Source organism: Chiloscyllium punctatum, chromosome 45, assembly GCF_047496795.1.
Source record: "Chiloscyllium punctatum isolate Juve2018m chromosome 45, sChiPun1.3, whole genome shotgun sequence".
Classification (NCBI taxonomy): Eukaryota; Metazoa; Chordata; class Chondrichthyes; order Orectolobiformes; family Hemiscylliidae; genus Chiloscyllium; species Chiloscyllium punctatum.
Genome location: NC_092783.1, coordinates 8,087,791 through 8,106,848, shown reverse-complemented (window position 1 = coordinate 8,106,848; position 19,058 = coordinate 8,087,791). Strand labels below are relative to the sequence as shown.

The window sequence follows — 19,058 nt, the reverse complement described above, 5'->3', positions numbered from 1 at the left end:
CTCACACACAAACAGGGAGAATGTGCAAACTCCACACAGATAGTCACCTAAGGCTGGAATTGAACCCAGGTCCCTGGCACTGTAAGGTAGCAGTGCTCACCACTGAGCCACTGTGCTGTCCCTATCCCATAGGATAAATGAGAAAGCAATAAGGGAGGAGAAGATGAAATATGAGGGTAAGCTAGCTAATCGTAAAAGATTGCTTGCTGTACCCACGTGCTAAATTTCTTTGTAACTTGTTAAGTTTTACCCAAGACCATCCAAACAACTTTTATGCCTTTTTAAAGAAGAAAAAAAATGTGTTTTTTCTATTCTTAATACTCCATTGCTCTGTACTGCTGAGTTATCCAGAGATGACAGAGAACTGAAGCCCAAGTCCATTCCATTTTGCTCTCAATAATTTGTGTATCCTTTGTAAAGGAAGATGCCATTGTTTCTAAATTCCACTCTGGCAAATTTGATAACTAAGAGCAAGTTTTTGTGAGTTTAAACAGAGATGATTATTTATTCACGCATTCATCTTGAAGTTTTAATGGTTCAGAAATACATAGATACTCAAACACACAGAGACTTGAGAAACAAATTAAGTGCACTGTTGAATGTTGCAAACAAAAAATAGTTCACAATTCACATATTGGTTTACATAAGAAAATAAAAACAAGCCTTGCAAATCCAGCACAGAACATACTTCACTTCTGATGCATAGTCTAGGAGGAGTCAATAACTGTAGCCATACGTTAGGGGTTCTGCAGGATTCCCTGAGATAGATGATTTTCCAACAGATTAGAAACTTAGTTGTTTGTAATCTTATTACCGAGAGGTTGATGTTTCAGAACTGGTGGACTGAAAAAGAAATGGCTGCAGAGGTTCGATAATGTCTAGTTTTAAAGACATTTGTGCTGTCATCCTTTTCTACTTTTGTCTCTGCAACGAAGGCCACTGAGAGAATGGTTTTCCCCTGTTTCTGAGGGCAAAAAGGTTTATTACCTGTAGCCAGTTTGGGTCACATGGTCAATACTCCTATTGTCCAACCAGAATGATTTGAAGTTCAAAGTCTTTATTATACAGAGGGGCAATGATGGTGGATCATTCGCATCTACTGGTTTCTGCAGCTCTCTTCTGTTCACTATTGGGTGAAGTCCAAAAACAATAGAAAGTGTGAGTTTTACAGGGTGTGATTTGTCAAGGTATGACCGTTCATAGGAACACCCAACCACTGGTCAATCAACTATAAACTTTCTGAAGTCTTGAGGTAGTCAGTGCAGAATGGCAAGTCACTTTGCTCTCAACAGCCATCAAACCTTTAAATGTTCATTATCAGAACAGAAAGCCATTTTCAGAAAATTCTGTCCTCAACACAGTCCAATTTTATAGTTATGAAAATGACACGACTTTACAGGGCAGAGCAGCAGCAATATCTATTTTTCTTTTAATTTCATATTTCATGCATCCATAGTATTTTTGGTTCTATTATTTACTGGTGCTGGTTGATGGAATAAGTGTTGCTCAGGCCATTGCAGGAATTTGCTAATTTGATTAAAAAAATGCTGTTTGCAATAATGGAAGGACTTGCAAGTGGGCCTGGAGGGGTTGGGGAACAGAAGAGGCCAAGGCTTTATCCGTCAGCCTGGCGAAGTGACACTGCTATTTCACGATCCACAACAAAAGAAACCAAAATAAGACTCAGAAGATTTCTTCTTCCTTTCACGGAACTGGGCTTATAATAGATGGTTTGGTCAAAATGCCAGTTTTGATCTGCATTTTTAAAGAAGGACCCTTTGATTTGCTGAAGTTAAACTCTTGCTTCTCATTAAACTGTGGCATGTGGGATCAATGGAAGGAGAGTCACTGAGTGAGTCCCATGCATGATTTTAATTACCTGCCTGCTTCTGATGGAATGGCATGATTACAATCAACTTCAACCTGCAATTATCCTGTTTATCAACACTGATAAAGATACAAGAACATTCAAAGTTCCAAATGCATCAATAGACTTCTTCTTGCATTATTTTATCAATTAAAGTTCTCCTATCTTTTTTAAAAATGTATTTACTATATGTGTCAAGCTAAATTATTCAAGTTACTAAAATACTTAACACCTCAGCAGATGCCAACAAAGATGCAGGCACACAGTTGAAGTCTAGTGCCTTCGACTGGAGAAAAAACATAGTCAACTGTCAGGAAGGCATGTCAACTGTCAAGACCCAAATACTAAATTGTCTGAATTGGAAAAGCAGTTGCTTAGCAACCAATGTTCACAGCAATTCAATAAATAGGCCCATGAAAAGCAAGGAAATAAATAATTTGGCGTAGGCCTTTTCAATGCATAGATAATGTGAACAGTGCGACCTGACTTTGAGAGGAAATACATAATTCGCATCAACTTTTGAGTTTTCAGTACAAAAAAATCAGCATAGAAAATGTCATTCAAAATATACATACGGTTCCTATTAGCTCTGCACATAAAATGGAACTTTCAAAAGTGGAGTCAGGAGCCAGGTTCTATAACAAATGACCATGCATTGATTCACACATTATTGTAAATAACCAACACTAGCTTTCTTTGTTCCTCTGTTCCTATCATTCAGTTTTCTATGAACCTGACTACATGCTGGACAAAAAATCCAACTATCACTGTTACCAAGCTGTGCATATTAAAATGTTACTGTCAGACAGAGACAAAGTGAATAGTCCCCTAGCAATGATAATTTCGAGTTCCATCTATGAACTCCAACCTAGAAAACTAATGAACATAGAATAACTTGGGTTTAACATGGTGCCATATGATGTTATGTTAAGGAACATAGATTTTCACGTGTTGAAATTTAACAGATTCCTAATCATCACTACATGTGTAGTGCAATAAAAGTAGAGGCAATCGGATGAGGTTTGGTACCACCAAAAATAGTCAATAAGAATTTCCATACAAGCTGTAAATAGGGCACACTGAAAACCGTAACCATGAACAAACACAATGCCAGTGAGGAGGCTAATGAGTTGAACTAACTCCTTCCAGCTGTGAAATATCAGAGAAAATATGTTTTTAAACTTCCCATAACAATCCATGGGAACCATGGATGCAGAATGATTTGTATAGCACACACCTAATGTGACAAAATGTGAAAACAGTTGAGTGAGGATTGTGTGTGTGTAGCTGGTGCATGAGATTCTTTAGCACCAACAGCTGCTCTGACAGAATTGAGTCAAGCTGGAATAATTAAAAGTCCTGAAAACAAGGACCCAGAAGGACACTTTTATACAAAAAAAACAAGTTGCTGCTAATTGTCCTGCTAGGATGAAAAACATTAATAGCAATTCAGATGATGACATATCTGATGGATCTATGATGTATTGTTAACAGCACTGAAGACTTGACCTCTGTGAAATTGATTTTGCTATCATTATTGCAAATGCTACACAAAACTAATTCCTTGACTAAGAATTGCTAAAATGTCAGGTATCTTAAATTTTTCTGAATTTCCGAGAGTTGGAAGTTAGATTTAGCAACAGGAGCAGAGAAGTATAGATCATAAATGTCATGCCATTAGTTCTCATTCCCCAGGAACATCTGGGCATCATTTTAAAGATTACCATTGACCTTATCCCCTCCGAGATTATAGAGAACAGATTTCAAAGCCCAATTCTACCTCCATTCTAAGATCTACAATTACAACCATTCTGATACAACTATCATTTCAGTTTAATCTTGCTGCATTGTATTAATTTCTTTCTATCTCAACTACATGAATCTCCCTCTCTTTAGTCTCTTCCCACATACATCATTAGAAGAACCATTACCCCCAGTCACAGCTTCCTTTTTCAAGGCTCTAACCATTTAATTTTCACTTTGGACATCTAATCCCTTTACACCTCCAAACCCCATCAGGCTCTCTTTGCCCCAGACACTCCTACCAGGTAATAACATGGTGTAATAGCACTTCTTTCCATTTAGTGTATTGTATTTGCTGATCATACTGTAATCTCCTGGATTTTTCAGAGGCCAACCACAAATTAGATGATCGTTCTGCAGTTCACCTCTGTTCAACAAAACAGTGCCTTTGAGCTCTCGGTCTCTTGTTACTTTATTTATCTGCTCCATTCCCACTTTCTCCTCCTACTGAAAGTCTAATATCACTTCAAGAGTCCCCACCTTCATTTTGTCCAGTTCCATTTTTGTTCCTTTGCTTATCCAATTACTACTTTTTTGGATTGCATCATCATCTCGTTTGTCATTTAATCTTTGCTGTCTTCCACCCAATCACAGACCTCTGCACTCCCTCGTGGATCCTAAACCCAAAATGTTAAATGTGTTTCTTTCTCCTCACACACATTTTCTGTTTATATTCTTTCAAACATGCTGATCTCATGTAAATAGAACAAATCTGATCAGCATTATCACTCTGCATAAACTATTGTGTTCACAATTAATATTTCTCTAAACTAGGACATTGTAGATTTTTTTTTGAAAAATCAGCTGTATAGATGCATTCCTCTGGAGCAGGTCAGATTTGAAACTAGATTTTCTAGCTCAGAAGTAAGGACACAATTCTGTACCACAACAGCTTTTACTGTTAAAAATGAATAATAACATCTATTTAATCGGTAACTAATTCTGATTTCTATAAGGACTGTGATTATTTTCTATCACATGCACACTCAACTTATTTTGCTGAAACATTTAGTGAGCATTAAATTTATATCAGGCACAAGCAACCCTTCATCTGACTAAATCAAAGAGATCTATGAGTAAAACCACTGGACATTTTTCTTGTGGGTAAATAGTAAATGTCACTATTTAATTGCAAACCACTTCTTTCAGTACTCTATGATACAAGATCAGCTCGTTCAGTCATACTGACTGAAGACTTCTGCTTCCCAAACAATTGCTGTGGCATAGCAATGATGCCATTGGCATGGTGAAAATTGCAGGACTTCATTTCCTATTGATTTCAGGAAATAAGGTTCGAACAAAGCATCATTTGTCAGTGCTTTCAAAGCTTTCTTCCCCCTCTTCTTTGAATCTGTGAAGAAAGATGTAATGTCATTTCTAAAATAAACCACATTTGAAATCTAACTGTTTTCCATTAAATTCCATTTTATGTAATTCCTTTCTTTTCCTGCTGATGCCCAGCATTTCTCCTTCAAAAGCCCTTGATGTAAAGAAAGCAACAGCATTAAACAAGATCTGAGATTCTAAGTAAGATTTACAATGGACCAAGTGTCTGAAATGATAAGCATATTTCAATGACATTGCATTGTGGGACTGCACAACATATGCAACGTACCACATCCAAAGTGCAAATTATTGCAAAGTTCTGATCTCCAAAATGTTATGGATACATGTCAGGATCAGGTATACATAAGGATCTTGATATTTAAATAGCCAGCCTTAAGGCATTATGAAACTTAAGGATTTAGATATCCATTCAAATAGATTTGATAATAAAACCATGGACAAATGTCTCCTATTTTAACTTCTCATTTCTTTGTACTATGATTACAATAAGTAGAATAAAGTGATCCTTACAAACTAATACAACAATAAATCAGATTGCATTCACTGAGTAACATTCCACTGTTATGTATATTTCTTGGAAGTTATTTCACATTCCTCAGTCCCCAACTGTTCTTCACGTACTACAAATTTAGTAGATGGATGCGAACACCACTGTCTGGAGTTTTGTGGAATCTCTGAGACTGCACAAACTTTTAAAAGTGGCAGACAGAAGCCACATTGACAGTCCAGCCGCCATTTCCGACAAATTCATTTTTGCTGGCAAGGAAATAGCAATAGAACATGGTTTACAGAGGCCAAAACCAAAACTCAACAGGGCCACTTGAACTTGGTGCCGTTCAAACAGACCCCACAGTAGTATGGAATCATAGGTTGATCAAATAGATATAAGCAATTCTGAAGGGTAGATATGGTCTGTTTAACTATCACGGTCAGAAGTTTTTTAAAGCATCCAGTCTTTAATATTGAAAAAAAGAAAGACATATGCCATTGAAGGCCAAATAAAACCCCATTGGACTACTAAAATTGACAGGTTGTCAAGTGGGAGTCATTAAACAAAATAGCATTGAGTTATGCAGCTTTAATAGTGGTCTTTGTTGATATTTTCTCAAGGACTATTATGTTATTAGAAATGCTTGGCTGTTTAAAAATCTAGTGGAGGTGTTAAGTTCACAATTTTGTTGACAGTTCAGATAGACTATTCAAGGAGTAGCTTTCACAGGAACTCTGGTTCGAATTATGTGTAGTTCTGGTCACCACAATATAGGAAAGACAGATTTGCACTAGAGAGTTGCAGAGGAGATTTAACAGAATATTGCCTCAGTTGTAAGAGCTGAGCTATGAAGAAAAATTGAATCGGCTGGGCTTGACTTCCTTTGAGCAGCGAAGGTTGAAAGGGGACATTTTAGAGGTCTGTAAGAATATTAGCGGCATTGGTAAGGTGGATAGGCAGCACTTTTTCTATTACTGAAATGGTCAATAATCAGGCAGCATGGGTTTAATGGAAAAGGTAGAATGTTTATAATACTGTTGAGGAGAGTTTCTTTTCAAGGAATCTAGAACTCACTGCACGGAACAGAGGCTGAGTCAAAAGCTCAGATAACATTTAAGATATTCACTTGCATTGACATAGCCTACAGCCTGGACCAAGAGCTAGAAAATGGGATTGATGTAGTCAGATCTTTGTTGAGTGGTGCAGAAATAACAGGCCAAATGGCTTCATTCTGTGCTGTAAACATATATGAGTTTGAGTCAATAAGAGTTTAACAACTTGAAAATTAACAGCTTTGTATGAGATTTCAAATGGGAGCTTCTTCAATGCCACAAGTGTAAGAATGAGAGATTGTTAGAAGCTAATTTTCTGCATTTCCACATTGATCCTGAGGTCTATCCATGGTTAGTACTGGGTGAGTGGGCTTGGAGATGGTGTAGGGGCATGAGGTGGTATTAAGGTGGCATAGGTGGATGGGAGTCAGAAATGAGGTTGTGTGAGGGGTGAGGGCTAGAAGGACTAACGTTGTATAAACCATCAGGGACAAGATCTCAGAAAGTCAAAGTTTTACCAGTCTGCCCATGCACTTAGCCACCTCGGCTTTTCTTTCAGGTTGAAAGGGCCTGATTCTATCCCATCCTAATAAAGTAAAATCTGGGTGTTTTGTAGCTCTTTAAATGAAGCAGAGATGTCGGGTCAGGAAATGTCCTGATTCAAGATATTTACCATGGTAGCAATAATCCAGTCTAATGCATTACTAGGTTTTTCCTATCACTAATATTTAATCAGTGTTCAAGGTTCACAAAAACACACACGGGGCTTTTTTCTATCTGAGTAATTGCTATCTCTGTCAACACTGAAAACTGATCATGTGACCGAAACACACTATACTTAAAGAGCTCCCAACTCCAGTAACTGATCTTGCATCTTTTGATTTCCCAAGATATTTGTCATAATGGCAATGTACACTGCGTATATGTATCTGAATATTATGTCCTGACTGATCTGACCTCAATACTGTTCCCTCATTATTAGGCTGGCCATATGCTGGGTGATGGGTCTCTGGGCCTGGGAGACCTCTGCTGAATGTAAATTTTGAAAAATCAGAGTTTGGTACAGGACAAGATGATGTTGAACAAAATTTTTAAACTACCATTCAGATTTCTTTCACAGATTTAAGCCCTACTGTGAATAACTTGCATCCTAATCTGTATCATTATACAGCTAGTTCTGAATATTTCTCCCATGTTTGAGAACACTAAAACAGTACTTTGTTTAGATAGTATTAAATTAAATGTAGAGACGTTACATAAAATAGTAAATGCATCTGGTGTGCTTCTTGTGAAATGTACAAGTGAAGAATTTTCATTTAGTTTTGAACCAAGCATTTAGAAAATTCCACGCTGTAATTCACTCATGTAGTTTTGTTTTCAACACACCGTTAAATTTCTGACTTGGAGGTGAACACGAAACAGGTTAACTACACAATAAAGGGAAAGACTTAAATGCCATTTCAGACTCCATCAGAAAAGAACTTGCCAATCTCCACTAGTTTGTTATTTATAGCAAATTGAATTTGAGAATCTAAGCATTTAATACTTACTCAAGCTTGGAAAAGTCATTAATTATATAATGTTGTGAATCTTACAGGCAAGATCTTTTAAATTTAACCAGGCAGCGTTGTCATTTTACTGATCATCTGTCTTTATAATACATGACTTATCTAATAATTGCTAAAAGACTGAAATGTTAATTTACTTCGAGCAGTATTAAGATGCTGTCAGCACGACTTGGGCTAACATAATGATTTTAGGTTTGAATCTAGCATAAATTAGTGGCATGAAAGCTTCCAACATTGAAATCCCTCAAATTTCAATGGTACAATTTCACTGATGATTTTCTCCTGGGCTTGTAATGTTCCTTGGAGCTGCTGGATGTTTTTTTTTTCAAGTTAATTTTGAATTTTGTTTAAGGCAGCCCTGTGGTGCAAATTACCACAGATTTACATCACAGAACAGCAGAACAAGATCCCGCACTCCCCTCCTAGCCAAGCATCCCCAAATAGTAACCTCCTAAGCCATCTGGAGATTGTAAAGACATGAGGCAGAGGGCTGCCCCTCTGGGAAGGAGAAAGAGAACAAAACAACATGAAGCTAAGTCAACTTGTGCTACTCAGACAGACCTGCCAGCAGCTGCCTTTCAACAGACTGCCTACCTGCCTTCATAGTTTGAGAACATCTGGCATTGGAGAGGAAGATATATACGACTTTATTTCATCACAGGATGAAGGTGATGAATAAAAACTTAAGCATCAATACTGCAACATGATCAAGGTAGTAACTTTAAACTTTTTCCGCATGGATCATTGGAGAGTTGTGCTGCTAAGGAACTGTGAAGCATTTTTCTTTCTTCAGATAAAGGCACACATTTTGTCACAAATTATTTTCAGAAGCTTATGGCAACTTGAATATTGAAAGGATTTGGGCCAAGCAGTTGGTCTGAATAAATATGAAAGAAATGACCTGCAGGGTCATGTTTTGTTTTGACAGGATACTTCAAATGTCACTACAAAATTAAAGACTGAATGGATTCATTATTAGACAAATGATTTGGAGATGATGGTGTTGGACTGGGGTGTACAAAGTTAAAAATCACACAACACCAGGTTATAGTCCAATAGGTTTAATTGGAAGCACACTAGCTTTCGGAGCGACGTTCCTTCATCAGGTGGCTGTGGACTTATTAGACAACATTTGTGATCTTAATGAAAATGGTTTCCTGTGAATTAAATGTAGTTATTTACTTAAGACTTATATTAATATAAATGGTCAGATTAAATTCATGTAACATTATTTTCTCCTTCAACTGTACAAATAATTTCTTGCTGTCTTTAAATACTATTATTGTTTATAATAAATAGTGAAGGTACTGGGCTTTAAGAGGTGTATTTTGTCCTTTTCTTAATGAAGTTTGAGACAGAAGATGTGGGCAGTCTACTTAAAGCCTATAAAGTAAACAGCTCGTGAGGCTTTGAGTCTTTTTTTTTTAAGTTGTAACAATAGAAGCAGCCTGAATGGGTGGAATCAAAATCCTATAGAACCAGGATTTTTAGTTTTACCTTTCAGCAGTTGCTGGGGTCTTAAACTGAATGTGGATGCTCTTATTCCTCTCTCTGGGGTTCTCTTTCTGCATCTAGAATTGCACGTGAGACAATCTATTTTATTGAATTTCCCTTTGCTAGGGGTGTGTTTATGGGATGTTACTATACTGGAACCGTTAATTAGTCACAGTTAATATATATTATTGTTAAGCATTTTGATAATTACAGTTAAGCCAATTCTTTTATTTTTATTTTGTCTGTATTTTAACTGTAGTGTAAAACTAATGTGTGTTTTGCTGAAAGTTGAGCAGTTTGACTAATCGAATTGCACCTGGAGTGCAATGCCTTACACTTACTTTAAAATAAGCAAAAATTAGGGTCCAGATTATCTTCTGATTATATTTTGAGTTTGTTTGGTCTGGACTATAGCAACATCGGTCTAAGTTATTACAGTTTTTATTTGAATTTTAAATTACAAAACATGTCTAAAATGATTCCCTTTTATTGTCTCTATGTTTTACTACTTTCAAAAAATATTCTTGATAACTTTGGAGATGAAAAATCTACTTCTTCTGACATAGGTAAAAACGCAACTGTGATGTTGACTGATGTAGACATTGAAGCTTCAGGCAATATCATCAGGAAATAAATAGGCTGCAAGTAGAACACAGGGTCAAGAATGATGAGAATTTGACTGGATTGTCAAGGGGCAGGAGAAGTCCTGCCTTTGGAAACAACAAGTAAGTTTGGGGCATAGATAAAATGAAAAACAAGGAACGTTATAGAAAATATGAGAAGAAGTAGGTACAATAGGCATGCAATTCATATCTGGGGAAGTGTTAAATTCGGACAACAATAATAAATGGTTATGTGCTAATACTGAGGAAGTGGTGGAGGCTAGTATAATTGCAACATTTAAAAGGCATCTGGATGGGTATATGAATCGGAAGAGTTTGGAGGGATATGGGCTGGGTACTGGCAGGTGGGACTAGATTAGGTTGGGATATCTGGTCGGCATGGACAAGTTGGACCGAAGGGTCTGTTTCCATGCTGTACATCTGTATGACTACCACTCTATGAGTTTCAACCCTATATACCAGTTCAGGTAACTTTTGGTAGGTTGGTGGCTCTATTTTAGATAGGAATAGCCTGTGGTGGAACATGTTACATTGACTGCAGCACAACCAATTGTCTTTACATTTCCATTAAATTCAGTCTTACTTTATATTAATTACTACTAAGACAAAGATCATCCTCTGCAACCTCGCGCTATAGAAAATTGCGCTATGAAAAATCGTTAGAGAAAATCCTGCTGTAGAAGATCACTATACTCATCTAGTAGAAAATTCACATTATCCAAACAACGTCCACAATTCATCAAGCTGACTTGTGTTGCTGAAATAAGTGTTATATCAGAACAACCTGTATTAGGAACTAGAATATTCTCAACTCTGCAATCAATCTGATCTCACTGGTAATGCAAAGAATCAATCTGTCCCAAACACAAAACAACTTAAACACAGCCACAGAAACTAAAACTGAAATAATTAATTCACTTTCATATAACACAGTATTCATTATTTTAGCATCTAGTAAAACAATTTCAAAAGCTGATTTGAGTCTGATTCCTTTGTTAAGTTGCAAGAATTCAGTTTTAATTAACTTACCCAGTTGTAATGTCATCATCATTCATTGTCTTCCCCATCAAATCGCTGTCACTCATATAGCCAGACATGTCAGCACTGATGGACTTCAGGTCTACATCATCAGTATCCAGAGACTCCAAGTCCAAGTGAGAAATATTACATGATTTACTGGAACTCCGCATGGGCATGGTATGTGAGTAATGAGAGGAGTCTCCCCGAACAAACCAGCCAGAATTTCCTCCAGGTTGGCATCCACTGCCTACAGAAGGTGCATCCCCTGCCTGAAGACGTGGACTTGCTTGGCCGTACCGCCAGGATAATGGTGAAGATCGATTAGATGAACTTGTGCCACGGCTTCTGGCATTCATTTCAGCACTAATGTCACTATCAAAGGTTGAATCTAAAGCACTGCAATACAAAAAAGACACAAATTGAATGTGAGTACATTTTAAAGGAAGAAATATAAACATCGATAGGCTGTTGCAAATGACAAAATAGTTAGAATGCTTACAGCTCTGCCTGCAATATTATACGTTTTATTAGTCTGAACCATGAGATATAACAAAATAGCAAAGATCATATATGCTGAGTCAAAGGATGATCCAATTGTGCAAGTCTACCTTCTACAAAATTAGTATCTACGATGCAATGCGATTCCTTCCCTATACAGCACACAAAGATGTTGTGTTGATACAAAATGATTTCTATATAAAAATTATTTCTCCTTTGTTTCTATTTGGTAAGTAAGGATCAATGCTGAGCTTTAAATTTCCTAAAAAGAACTATGGCCTTTTTCCCTGTCTTTCAGAATATTAAAAAAAGGAAGGTGACAAAAACACATTGCTGTAAATATTAAATAAGTTTTAATCTGTCTCATGTATACGTAGAGCAGTTAATTTAAACAAATAATTCGGCAAATTTGTCATGCATGTTGATATTGATAGGATAGGAAATAATTAACAATACTTAAATTGCATAGCTCATATATTCAAGCTTTCCAGGGCCTACACGGAAACCCTGTAAATAAAGATGATGTGCTATTTCATGGCAAACTGATTTTAGCTTCAGTCATGTTATTTACACAATCATTGATAATCCAGCTATCCGCTCTCATATTATTAAATTTCTCACATCTACTCCCTCAACTCAGTACTTTGTGATAAAATTAAATTGACAATGAAAGTGGAAACAGTAGGAAGAAAACAAAACTATAAAACTTTGTGCACTCACTATAGAATATACAAAATTAAAGAATGTTTTCTGTACAACTTAATCAGATCATTGAATTTGAGTGGCATTATGTTTTAAAAATCATATGTAGGTCTCTTTCTGTGTTTCAATGATTCTGTGTTTCTAAGCTTCTGTTAACCATTTGTTGGCTATCTGGAATCAGGCACAAGAGCAATGCAACTTAACAAAATAATCATTCAAAACCCAAGACTGAATTGTGTAAGTTGGAACAAACAATCCAATTGAGCTACAAATGGTCTACTAAAGGTCATGAAAACTAGGGAAGATCATCATGCGGCCCTCAAGTACAGGTAAAGTGATGACATCAGCACTGGCTCTACTAAATCCACTCTCACAGAATAAAACCCATCTGGATCACTCATGTCTTTTTAGGAAGGAAACTGCCATCCTTACCTGGCCTTCACCTGACTCCAGACTGACAGCAATATGGTTGATTCTTAACTGCCATCTGAAATGGTTTGGCAAGTAAACTACTCAATTGTGAAAAAGTCAAAAGTCTCACGAACGAAACAAAACTAGATGGACAACCCTGCATTGATGTATGCAACAGCAACGACAGTGGCAGAACAACCCTGTTACAGCTGCAAAGCCCTCTTTCCAAACAATGGGGGGCTAGTGCCAAATTTGGGACAGCTATCTCTCAGACTTATCAAGCAACTTGGTCACACTCATGGAATCATACCTTACAGAAAATTTCCCACCTTCTTGTTGATAATACATTGTGACATGCTGTGTGGTACTACCACCTTGCTAAATGGAACAGACTTCGAACAGATCTAGCAACTCAAGACAGGGCTGTGGCTCATCAACAGCAGCAGAATACTACTACAATAATATCCTATAGCTTGGCATATCCCCCACTCTACTGTTACCATGAAGCCAGGGGATCAACCCTGATTCAATGGGGAGGGTAGGAGGGGACACAGAGCAGCATTAGACATACCTTAAAATGAAATGTCAACCTGCTGAAGCTACCAAACAGGGTTATTGGCGTGCTAAACTCCATTAACAGCAAGTGATTGATACAGTTGAGTGAGCCCACAACCAACGGACCAGATTTAAGCTCTGCAGTTCTGCTACATTCTGCCATGAATGGTGGTGCACAATTAAACAACTCGTTGGAGTAGCAGACTTCAAAAATATCACGATCCTTAATGAGGGGGTAGGGTGGCAGCATATCAATGCAAAATATAGGGTTAAAACATTTGCAACAATCTTCAGCCAAAAGTGCCGGGTGGATGATCCATCTTGACCTCCTCCAGTGCTCTCCAGTATCACAGATGCCAGAATTCAGCCAATTCGATTCACTCCATGTGAAACAGTTGGAGGCACTAGATTCTGTAAAGGCTATGGACCCTGACAACATTCCAGAAATGGTCCGAAAGACTCATGCTCCAGAATCCCTAGCCAAGCTGTTCCAGTTCAGTTACAACACTGACATCTAGAACATGTGTAAAGTGTCCAGTTATGGCCTGCACGCAAAAAACAAGACAAATTTAATTCGGTCAATTACTGCCCCATCAGTCTACTCTTGATCATCAGCAAAGTGATGGAGGGTGTCATCAACAATGCTAACAAACAACATCTGTTCAGTAACAGGCAGCTCAGTGACGTACAGTTTGGGTTCCACCAGGGCATCTGAACTCCTGACCTGATCACAGCCTTAGTTCAAACATAGTCTAAAGAGCTAAATTTCAACGACAAAGAAAGAGTGTCTGCCCTTGACATCAAAGTCCCATTTGTTTGACTGTGGCAGCAAGAAGCCCTCGAAAAACTGGAGTCAACAAGCTTCAGGAGGAAAATGTTCTGCTGGTTATGGTTTTTGGAGGTCAGTCATCTCAGCACCAGAAGCGGGGACGTTCACTGCTGATTGCACAATGTTCAACACCATTTACAACTCCTCAGATACTGAAGCAGTCCATGCTTAAATGCAATAAGATCTGGACGATTTCCAGGCTTGGGCGAAGAAGGAGCACGTTACACTGGAGCCACATAAATGCCAGGCAATGACAACTTCCAATAAGAGACAGACATTGACTCTTGATATTCAGTGATATTGCCATCAACGAATCTCCTTTTTGGAGGTGGGGGGGTGGGGGAGAGAGAAGTGGGGGGGGGAGGGCGGTTGCCGGTTGCCATTGAGTAGATACTGAACTGGACTTGCCATACAAATAGTTGCTACAATTGCAGGTCAGGTGGTAATTACAGTGAAGGAATCTTTCAGTGAGTAACTCACCTCCTGACTCATCACGGTCTGTCCATCTGCAAGGAACAAATCAGTAGTGCAATTCAACACTCCCCACTTGTCTGAGTGAGTACAGCTCCAAAAACATTCAAGACATTTGACACCATCTCGGACAAAGGCACCATATTTACAAATATGCACCCTCTTCACCACTGATGCTCAATATACACTACTGCTGCTGTTGACAAGATGCACGGCAAAAATTCACCAAATTGACCAGACAGCACCTTCCAAACCCACAACCACTTCCACCTAGAAGGACAAGAGTAGCAGATACATTAAAAAGCACAACCACCTGCATGTTTCTCTCCAAGCCACTCAACATCTAGACTTGGAAATATATTGCTGTTGTTTCATTGTCATCGGGCCAAAATACTTACATTACCTCTCTCATGTCATTGTAAAGTCTACCTAAAACACATTGACTGCAGTGGTTCAAGAAAGTAACTCATTTCCATCTCCACAAGGGTAACTAGAACTGGGCAATAAATGCTAGCCCAGTCAGTGATGCCCATATGCCACGGGTGAATAAAAGATACATTGGCTGTAGCACTCTTACAGATTACATCCAGACACATAAACTCAAGTGATTGAAGGGATTAAATTTGTGATGGACAATAACATTATGGAAGTGAGCCATAGAAGCTGAAGCTCACTTATTGTGATGATGCTGCAACCAGATGGGTCAGAAATATTTTGGACTGATCATTGCAAAATTGGCTTGACAACAAAAGCTGAAATTGGAGGACTGTATTGAATAAATTGGAACCACATGAATTGTCACAAATATTACCTTACTAAAGGCAAGTTCAGTTGACAGATAGTGCCACAGAAATACTGCCTTTTATAACACCAGATGGAATTTATCAATGGAATGTAATATTGTTTGGAATGAAAAATGCATTGGCGACGTTCCAATGAATAGCCAATACAGTCATTGAAGGACTATATAACTCTGTTGCTTACATTGGAGGTTTGGTGATTTTGGACCAAAGTTGGGAAGAGTATTTACACCACTTGACTGAAACGTTTGATTGGTTCCAAAAGCCAATTTGGCTATAAATCCAATTAATTTAGCCAAAGCAAAAGAGATTTAATTGGGCCACACTCTGGGAAAATGGCAAGTAGCACCTGGACAAGTCAAACAAAAGGCTATTTTGTATTTTCCCATACCATAATAAAATGTGAGAATTTATAATACATTTGAATGAGAGGATTGTATCACATGTTTCTCTTTGAACCTTTAACAAATTTGTTGAAAATTTCCAAAAAAAAATCAAATGGACTCAAGAATGTCTTAGGGCCTTTGAAATGTTGAAGGCTGTGCTGACAATTACATTAGTTTTGACTGCGCCGAATTATGAGAAGCCATTCAAACTTGCTGTCTTTGCTCACAATGTAAGTGTGAGGGCTGTCTTACTACAAGAGGACAAAATGTGCGGCCTGTCAATTAATTTTCAAAGAAACTGACCACAGATCAGCAAAATATATTCAGCAATTGAAAGAGACATTTTGCATTGGCTCTACATCATTTTGGAAAATATATTACCACAAATGTAGAAGAAATTATTATTTATATGGAGTACAATCCTTTGATTATTTGGAAAAGATTTTGTTTTAAAGTCTTATGAATGGTTTGCTGGAGCTTAATTCACCAACATATAATTTGAAAATTAGTGTCTTGTGGCACAGTGGTAGTGTCTCTACCTCTGAGCCAGGAGACCCGGGTTCAGGTCCCACTTGCTCCAGAAGTGTGTAATAACATAGTTGAACTGGTTAATTACAAAAAAACTGCCTAGAAAATACAGTGTCACACTGCATGCTTTATTGAGGACACAGATGAAGTTCACAAAGGACACTGTGCTCTGAACTAAAATATTGTTCCTGTGTAATCTTCTGCATGTTTAATGTTAATATGTTACCTTTCTTAATATAATATTGAAATGGAGTTAAAATAGATAGGTAATGGAGCTGCATCTTAAAGATATATTTTCATTCTTCATTGGGAGGAGGTGCAATGTAAGATGTGTGATTGTATATATTTTAATATTGCTTATTTTAAAGTTTGGATTTTGAACCAGTGGCATGGAGGTTTTGTTCTGTGTGTATGAGAGGGTTAAGTGAGTAACTTGTCAATATTTCTGGAGCTAATTTATTTTTAGAAACCACTATGAGAAAGAAAGTTCCTAGAGTGCTCATGGGAATATTTTCCTTAACACTAGGTTACTCTAAGATAGAAGATCAGGAATTGATTTTCCTTTTTGAATTACTTAAGGGATATATCCATAGCTTGGAAACCTTTTGTTTTCAATTTTCAAATGTCCCCATTGAATTTAAATGTATGAAACAGTTCTCCTGAAGCAAGGAGTTAATTCAGAAAAGTCAGAAATAGGTTACCTTCATGTAAGGGCGTTAGTTTGAACATTCTAGTCCAGATGTGTTTAATTAGAACCCTGAAAGGAAACCTTGAAGAAAGTTTAAACTCACCTGTGTGAATATTCAGGGAATAGAATATCAGATTGTCAGGACCATGGATCAAAAACACAAGTCATGTCAAACATATCGAGGTAACAGAGAGGGGAAATCTCTGTTCTGTTTGAATATTGTAAAGGTTTGGTGTTGGGATAGATGGAATATTCTATTTACTGTGTGTTTTGAAATCTTTCCAATTATGTTTCATGGACATAATTGTTCTATATTTTGCATAACATACTTCTATTTAATTAGTAAAACTGCATCTATAGTACCTTCTGTTTGTCTTTCAATATTAAATAAAAAATAGTCTATCAAGCCAGATTTCAGTCCATGATCTGACTTGTCCAATAACGGCATCAGATAAGATCATAACACTTAGCTAATATACTTATCAAGTTGGTCACTGATATTTCTCTATATTAATGCATTATTTTTTCTCCTTGAATGCTTCTTTTGAGAAAGACTAAATGCATATGTAGAAAAATAGATTTGATGCCCAATATATGATCTAAATACCAAAAAGAATTCCAAGATTCATAAACTAAATAGTTGAATGTCTTGAAGGTTTCTTAAAACTTTTTGGAATGATTTTGAGTCAATGCATCCAAGTGAAAATTTTCCATAGGAAGCCAATATCATCAGAGCACAATTTTCTTCTGTCCTCATAAAACTACTGTAATCTCAAATTTTGATAATAATGATATCTTAGTGCAACTGCTAAAGACTCGGTCATCACTAAATGAGTATATGAAATTGTCTGTGTTATCCAGTTACTTTATATAGTAATTGATGTACTGTAAGCATTGCAAATACATAAACACAAATATTGGGGATGATAAAACTTTGACTGTGGATGTACAGTATAAAATAAAATTAAAAATGCACATTTTTTATTCTTCAAGTATTATTTTAAACGCTTTAAAAGGGACAGATGGTTTTCTTATTTCCCTTAAGGGATTACTGAATCTATTTGTCTGTCAGCAGGCTTGACTGCATTCATTTTGTCAGAAATTTGTAGTTCTTAGCTACATAAAAAGAAAATAGCTTTTGGAGATGGCTTAGAACCAGTAAACACTCTCTTGAAAAGTCACACTTACACCAAAAGCCCTGCTGAGCCATAAAGCAAAGCAAGTGAATTACTTCAAAGGTAAACTTCTGACCTGACAGTGGGAGGTGGGCAAGTGTTAGAAAGATAAAAATCTGGTAAGAAACAGTGAGGAAGGGAAGTGGGAGAAATAAACTGGAAAATCAGGATGACACTACCAAGGAGAAAGTGAGGACTGTAGATGCTGGAGATCAGAGCTGAAAATGTGTTGCTGGAAAAGCGCAGCAGGTCAGGCAGCATCCAAGGAACAGGAGAATCGACGTTTCGGGCATGAGCCCTTCTTCAGGAATGAGGAAAGTGTGTCCAGCAGGTTAAGATAAAAGGTAGGGAGGAGGGACTTGGGGGAGGAGGGTTGGAAATGTTATAGGTGGAAGGAGGTCAAGGTGAGGGTTATAGGCCGGAGTGGGGGCGGGCGCGGAGAGGTCAGGAAGAAGATTGCAGGTTAGGAAGGTGGTGCTGAGTTCGAGGGATGGGACTGAGACAAGGTGGGGGGAGGGGAAATGAGGAAACTGGAGAAATCTGAGTTCACCCCTTGTGACACTACCAAGTACATTATGATTTCTTTATATAACTTGCAATGTAGTTCCAAAAATACAGCCCGTCATATTGAAATACCTTTCACATTAATTTTAATGCTCACTTCAATACAACATTGAATGAAAGAATGAAATAAAACTTTACAGTTCTCGAAGACAATTTTTTTCCCGAACTTGCCAATGATGCATGATTA

General features: G+C 37.4%; 1 protein-coding gene across 7 annotated transcripts in view; it reads right to left on the bottom strand.

Moving 5' to 3' along the window:
• LOC140467146 (neuron navigator 1-like) overlaps window positions 1-19,058 on the bottom strand; it is a 641,282-nt gene that overhangs the window by 309,410 nt on the left and 312,814 nt on the right. For all 7 annotated transcript variants that reach the window (XM_072563228.1, XM_072563227.1, XM_072563230.1 and 4 more), the window contains one exon: window positions 11,274-11,660. In XM_072563228.1, the coding sequence (XP_072419329.1) occupies window positions 11,274-11,660 (387 nt within the window). The remainder of the gene's footprint in view (window positions 1-11,273; window positions 11,661-19,058) is intronic.